This window comes from Helianthus annuus, chromosome 16, assembly GCF_002127325.2.
Source record: "Helianthus annuus cultivar XRQ/B chromosome 16, HanXRQr2.0-SUNRISE, whole genome shotgun sequence".
Taxonomy (NCBI): Eukaryota; Viridiplantae; Streptophyta; class Magnoliopsida; order Asterales; family Asteraceae; genus Helianthus; species Helianthus annuus.
This window is the reverse complement of record NC_035448.2, coordinates 15,319,296-15,327,044: the sequence shown is the minus strand read 5'-3', so window position 1 is coordinate 15,327,044 and position 7,749 is coordinate 15,319,296. Positions and strand designations below refer to the sequence as shown.

General features: G+C 35.3%; 1 protein-coding gene across 1 annotated transcript; it reads right to left on the bottom strand.

Moving 5' to 3' along the window:
* Positions 1–581: 581 nt before the first annotated feature.
* On the bottom strand, positions 582–1,362 carry LOC110916918 (probable calcium-binding protein CML45). The gene has a single exon (XM_022161571.2). The coding sequence runs from the start codon at positions 1,237–1,239 to the stop codon at positions 706–708; it is 534 nt and encodes a 177-aa protein (XP_022017263.1). The 5' UTR covers positions 1,240–1,362; the 3' UTR covers positions 582–705.
* Positions 1,363–7,749: the final 6,387 nt, after the last annotated feature.

Below are 7,749 nucleotides of genomic sequence, written 5' to 3'. Positions count from 1 at the left end.
ATAAACTAACTGTTTGGCCAAGTCAAACCAGGAGGATGGTTGACTTGGTCAAACTTACATGACAAACAAGAACATCGTTTTACATCAAGATCGAATACAGACAAAGTACAGACACAAGTGCACCAACAGTTTCATCAAAAGATCAACTCGCAGATATACTCACAAAAGCCGTCAACGGAAACGTCTTTAGTAGCTGTTTGAGCAAGTTAAGTATTGGTGATCCCACTACTCAACTTGAGGGGGAGTGTCGGAAAGTAAACAATACGTCATAGTGTAGGGGTAAATGTATAAAATGGTGGTCTATATAAACACCTCAGTCTGTAACCCTAGCTCTAGTACAATACAATCTCAATACAATTCAACCTCAATCATTGTGTTTGTTCTACACTAGACAACAGTTTTAGCTAGGTTTATTTTTTAGGATCCTGACGTTACCTTTGTTAATGTATTTTTTAGATACTTCTTCCTAGCATAACGTGAGTTTTTATTTTAAATAGATAAATAATAATAGTGATTATAGATAAATAATAATAGTGATTAAAAAGTTTGAAACCAAATATGCCATAATAATCATTCCAACATACATAAACCTTGTACTTCCTTTCTTGTAATACATGTACAATGTACCAAATACGACACTATATGTTTCAAAAAACTAAATGAAGAACTAGCTAGCAATGCAACATAGTACACAAGATTTCTAAGTTAAAGAAAAGCATCCTCAACGACTTTCAAAAATTCTTGAAAATTAATCTTACCGTCATTCTGCGCACTATAGCCAACAATCATCGTTCTACAATCACTTTCGGATATTTGTAAAAACCCCATTTCAGAAAGCACATTTTGTAGCTCGTTCGCATCAATGTACCCATCACCGTTCTTATCAAACACACTAAAGGCTTCTTTCACTTCATCTAAGCTTGGTTCATCCTCAATAAACAAATCAACCATATCTCCCAATGCTATACTCTCATTTTGATCATTGGGATCCCAAAACATTCCTAATCTTTCCATCACAATCTTTGGATTCATTCCCAAGATCTTCTTACCTTGGACATTCTCAAAACCACCAAGCTTCATGGCATGAGTTTCTTCGTGTGGTGGATCCGCCACACAAGTGGTCGTTGGTGTATCAAATATAAACTGGAAAAGAGGACGGGCAAGAAAAATATACAAGTCATGTAATAAGACAAACCATTCTATTAACATGTAAGATACAAATAAATATATGAAAATCATGTGTTAGTTTCTATGAGACTAGATTTGCTTGCATGAGTGAGGATGAAGTGGAGGATGCATTGGTTCTTGTAGAAATGAAATGAGGAAATTTTAAGGAAAATACAAGAATTTTTCCATAATATTTTTATGTAAAGTTGTTCATTGTAAGTTTCCTGGTAATCTCATGAATATTATTTAACAAATAAAGTAGGCATGTCGATTGGATTTGACGGTACATAGCAATTGATGGTTTCCAATTGATAATTGTTTGGTCGGTAATACTAACGAAGACTTCTATTCTAAGGTATATTAACAAAAAAACAAGTTTTGTAAACAAACACAATTAAGTTTTATTTTTTTTCTTTATACTATAGATGTTAAACATATATGTAATTTTAGGAAAAGAAAAATAGAACCACAACTAGACCCATTCTTTAGGTTTTTTAAGGGCTAAATTCCTATAAAAAACGACTAGCAAGAAGCTAGCTGGAAAACCAAACAATTACACCCATTATGTAGACGCAACAATGGCATTAACCACCTCTTTTTTAGACTCGATCATCACAACCACACCTCGATCCATCATTTAGGTTAATCGGTTTGGATTCCTTGGTAGTATAATTTTGGCACACTAGACTTAACAAATCCAATTTTATTGAAACTTGATCAAAACAAACACTAAAATAATGCGGATTCATATATACATGTATATACAAATACGTGTGATTATATATACATGTATTCTCACCTCAATAGTTCTGATCACAACTAAGTATAACAAATAGAAGTTCTAAAATGCTTTTAGGATCATCTGTTCCATTGTATTGTAAAGGTATTTATATGTGACTCTGCCCATAAATCATAATTGAGTTGAAAAAAATAGCTATTGTCCCAGATTCGTCACAAATGTGTTGCAATAGTTTCGTCGTTATAGGTAAAAAGAATTTTTATCACAAAATCTGTCGCATGCCCATTGCAAAAGAACTCTAGTAGGAGCAACAGTCTATTGCGAATCCGTCTCATATCTATTGGCAACATATATATGGTTGCTAATGTATGTAACAAGTATTTTCCCTCGCAAAATAACTAGCAAGGAAACTATTTGCGACCGGTTATATTTATAGTAAATCCATCGTAAAGCGCTATTTGTTACGAATCTAGACTGGTTTATACCCAGCAAACAGCCCGTTGTGTGTACTGTTGTGAAGATTAGGGTTGTAAACGAACCGAACGAACACGAACAAGGCCTTGTTCGTGTTCGTCCGTTAAGGAAATAAATGTGTTCACGAACGGTTCATGAACACTTACCGAACGAGATTTTATGTTCGTGTTCGTTCATTAAGGAAATGAGCGTGTTCACGAACACAAATACATTTGGCGAACGCGACGAAGGATAAAGATAGATGGCCCAGAGAGTAGCACTCGATCTTGAATCCCTTATTGTGGAACAGATGTTGATTGTATTCGTGGATGTAAATAATGAGAAATGAAAGGGAAATGATGCATAAACAAGGTGAAAATGGGTTTCATAGTTTAATTGTTAGGGAAATAAAATAAATAAAAGTTCAATAATATAAAAAGTACAAATAAAATATAAGAAAGTACAAAGATCTTCAATTCAAACACAGACATAAGAACATATACGAACACAAATCAACGAATGTTCACGAACACGTTCACGAACACCTTACCGAACGTTCACGAACACAATCGAACAAACGAGACCTCTGTTCATGTTCGTTCATTTAACTAATCGAATGAAATTTCTTGTTCATGTTCGTTCATTTATTAAACATTAAACGAACGAACAGAAACGAACTTCCTGCCGAACGGTTCACGAACTGTTCGCTGAACGTTCGGTTCGTTTACAGCCCTAGTGAAGATATTGAATTTTACTATCTTGTGTCCTTGTGGTAGATCTTTTTTAGTTGGAACATTGGATTTTAATAATCCTAACCATTCGCCGTTGGCCGTCAACAGTCCCAACTTTAAAAATAACCACTGGCAGTCCTAACTTTTAACACATTGGCCTCCAATGGACCCTAACTAACATAACCCTAACGCCGTTAGTCTCCGGTCGCCGGAAAAACGTTTTTTGGCCGGAAAACTCAACATTTTCGTCTCAAACCTCTTTGTAACCTTATTATGGACCTTTGCGAACCTTTTTCTAGTAAAAGCCCCAATTATTAAAGTCGCAGGAAAACTCTTTTTTCGGCAGAAAACTCAACATTTTCGTCCCAAACCTCTTTGTAACCTTAGATCGGACCTTTCGAAACTTTTTTTCTGGACAAAAACGGTTTTCCGACGGCCGGAGACTAACGACGTTAGGGTTCTGTTAGTCAGGGTCCATTGGTGGCCAATATGTCAATAGTTGGGACTGCCAGTGGTTATTTTTGAAGTTGGAACTGTTGGCGGCCAACAACGAATAGTTGGGATTATTAAAATCCAATATTCCTTTTTAATTTCATGTTAATATGTGTTCCTTTCATAACATGCGCACATCTATTTGTGGATGTGTTTTCAGTTATATATTTGTTAACAATTTTGATTTTTTTTTTCACAAAAAGATTTTAAGACCACCTCGTACGCAAAAAGATGAAAAAAAAACATGAATTCTATCACTTAAAAAACAAAATCACCTCTGATTATTTAATATCAATTAAATAGATGTACAAACACACACTACCGAACCTATGTTCATAGGATACTCAAACTAATCCTTGTCCCTACGTTCCGACCATGACAACTTTCACAAAAGGATCATATGCCGAATTTTCTTTACAGTTTCTTGTAAATGAAGAGATCCTTTAAAATATCATAACGTGTTACACGCCTCAATTTTATACCATTCACATATATGATTGGGTTAAGTAATTCTCATCTACGTTTGAATATTCAAGGATTGATAGTTTAAATGTGCACATACAAGAGAAGAAATAAGATGTGTATAGAAAAAACAAGGATTGTATAATTTATTTAGAGATATACCAAGTGAAGCAATTCACTCGTTAGTTACTCGAGATCGGTTTCTTAAAAGCTCAGATCGAGTCGAGTTTAAACAACCTGGATCCTTGAAGTAAGCTTCTTTAACAAAACGAGCCTGAGCACGATCCCAAGCTTTACTTATTGAGCTCGAGCTGGCTTGCGAGATTAAACGAGCTTATTATTTGTTTTATATACTAAATATATATTTATATATTAATAATTATCATATATAAAGTTATGATAAAAATAACTAAAAAATATAAGTTATTTAGATTTAAACAATCTCAACTATGACATATTGGTCGGCAAGAGTCTCAACTAAAGCAATTGTTGCCGACGGTCCCAACTTTCAATCTAGTTTCTTCGTCAAGTTATTTTAACTGATGTGTAACTCTGTTAGTTTTTTTTGCTAATGTGACTGCTTATGTGGCATAAGAACTTTAATACCATCACCACCATCAACCACCTAAATAAACACATATACCTACCATATCTACCTTTCTTCCTCTTCTCCGATCGCCAGCCATCTTGTTCTGGAAACGATGGTGGTGACGGTACGTGGCTACCAGAAATGAGCGATGGTATTATGACGGTGATGGGTGATAACAGTGGTGTCGGTTTTGGAATGAACAGTGGTGGTAATGCTAGTTCCGGGTGGTGTTTCATGGAAACCGACGACATAATTGGAGAATGGTGATGATGTTGACGGTTGTTAGTGATAGCAAAGCAACGACGGTATTCGATGGGTCAATGGTGGTTAACAAAGGTGGTTGTCGGTGACAGGAATTTCGGATCTCAATAGTGGAATGAATAACAGCGCTTTAAGTCCAGATTTCGAAAGTTTAACGAGATTTTTGGTAGCCACCGGTAAGATACTTCCCATTTTCTAAATAGCAAATCAATTACAAGTTCATACATAAATATCATATAATCTGGCCAACCGGTGCCAGCCATTCCCTAAAGCGAATGTGGCAATCTTTTTGTGTTGATGGAAAAGAAAAAGAATTATTTGGCCCTAAAAGAGGCCAAATGTGTAGAATATCATGATTAAAACGCTGACATGAGTGGTCACATCAGCATATCATGAGTCAGTCATCGAGGGGGATGTTCGTAAAGGGAAAATAAAACACCCGCCACAAATGCGGATACCCTAAGATGTTATCAAGTTTATATAAATGCACAATTTATAACTATGCATATCTAGAAATTTGTAGATATATTAAATATATGGGTGACAAATGTCAAATATACAAAAAAACACAACTAATATAAAACAAAAAAAATTATCACTTATCTCTGGGCGAAGACACTTACGAATACTATTTCATGTGTTAGTAGCGTATCAAACACTCGAGAAGAGCACCAAAATCTTACCCATAGATTCTAAGTTTTTATTATTCTTGAAGATGGTTGCAAAAGTCGCTAGGCGCTCCCTAGTCGGAGTTGAGAGTACTTGGGAAGTACTCTGCCTAGGCGGAGAGTACTCGAGTCTCGGCAATCTACCTTGTAGCGATTACTCGAAGAGTACTTGGCCTCCGAGACCTTACTTAGTTCTATTTATACTTGAGTAAACGTTTATCACTTTGAAACCGTGGGCCGAAGTGATACTAAATATCTACAATATTTCACACGACAAAAATGGCTAGAAAACATATTAGAAAACTAAAAGTTTTACCAGCTAGAATATATTGTACAAAATAAATAACATAAATTCAAATATGGTGAGTAACCTGACGTTACTAGACAAATATTCGTTTACCATACGGCATGACCAAATTGGTCATCCAGATAGCATCATTACCAACTAGCACCACTAACTAATCTAAAAGCCTCGCTACCAAAACGCTTATTGTATAGGAGTGAGCGTTCTTTATCATCATAAAACAAACTCCTACAAACAATCCCTCTTATATATAGACCATTTAAATATTCAATGTACTTAAGTGATGCATCTATAAATAGGGCTGTAAACGAACCGAACGAACACGAACAAGGTCTTGTTCGTGTTCGTTCGTTAAGGAAATAAATGTGTTCACGAACGGTTCATGAACACTTACCGAACGAGATTTTATGTTCGTGTTCGTTCATTAAGGAAATGAGTGTGTTCGCGAATGGTTCACGAACACAAACAAACACAAATAAATTTGGCAAACGCGACGAAGGATAAAGATAGATGGCCCATAGAGTAGCACTCGAACTTGCATCCCTTATTGTGGAACGGAGGTCGATCGTATTTGCCAATGTAAATAATGAGAAATGAAAGGGTAATGATGCATAAACAAGGTGAAAGTGAGTTTCCTAGTTTAATTGTTAGGGTAATAAAATAAATAAAAGTTTAATAATATAAAAAGTACAAATAAAATATAAAAAAATACAAAGATCTTCAACTAAAACACAAACATACGAACATAAACAAACGCAATTCAACGAATGTTCATAAACATGTTCACGAACACGTTCACGAACACCTTACCGAACGTTCACGAACGCAATCGAACGAACGAGACCTCTGTTCATGTTCATTCATTTAACTAATCGAACGAAATTTCTTGTTGATGTTGGTTCGTTTATTAAACGAACGAACATAAACAAACTTCTCGCCGAACGGTTCACGAACTGTTCGCTGAACGTTCGGTTCGTTTACAGCCCTATCTATAAATGGTCACATGTGAGTTTTCAGCTACACAAGTGTAGCATATGCCTGACAATATGGAACATTATTATTTATCATGGTTTAACGCTGCTTTTTGACAATGCAATTGTAGGGACCATTGTTGGGCACAATGTGAAATATACTGAGAGACATATGTAGTTGAGATAGAATTCATCTTTTGACGGCTATCTAATCAGTTTAAGACCAACTGCTAATCATGAATACTCCTCGTTACAATTGGTCTATTGAAGAGAACCAAGTGTGTCCTACTTCAAAATATTTTGTTATGCAACCGTCATCACTACGCACCAAGAGGGATTACATACAAGACTGGGTAACTACATTGTTTCTAACTACTAGTCATCCCAAAATATCTATAACCATTGATGTGAGACTTATGTCAAATGTCAAGTTCATAAGGCAGTTATCCTAGTCTTTAGAGGGAGATAAGAATAAAGAAAGACTAGTAATGCAAGTAAGATATGCAATGCATCATTATTGTGCCCCTTGAAGTGGTCATTATAAATATGAAGTCCAATAAAGCGAATACGTTTGCAAAGAATAGCAAATGAACTTACAAGATATATTCACAAATACAGAGTGATAAAGACACTTATATCGGTATCAAAATCATCAACTCAAACTAAAGTAATCTAAGCAAGATTACCATACAAAGAAAACACAAAAAGACAAATCAGTTCCAAATATAAAAGACCCACGAAAACCAAATGAGTAAAATAATGCAGTTGGTGGAACCTCACAAAAGGTTATTACTAAAACCCCAAAAGAGGTAAATGTCTTAGAAGAGACCCCGATACGATTCTAGAAGAAAATAATGCTTCAGCGGAAGAATATAAAGTTCCAAAGGAAATATCGGTATTGAACAAACAATG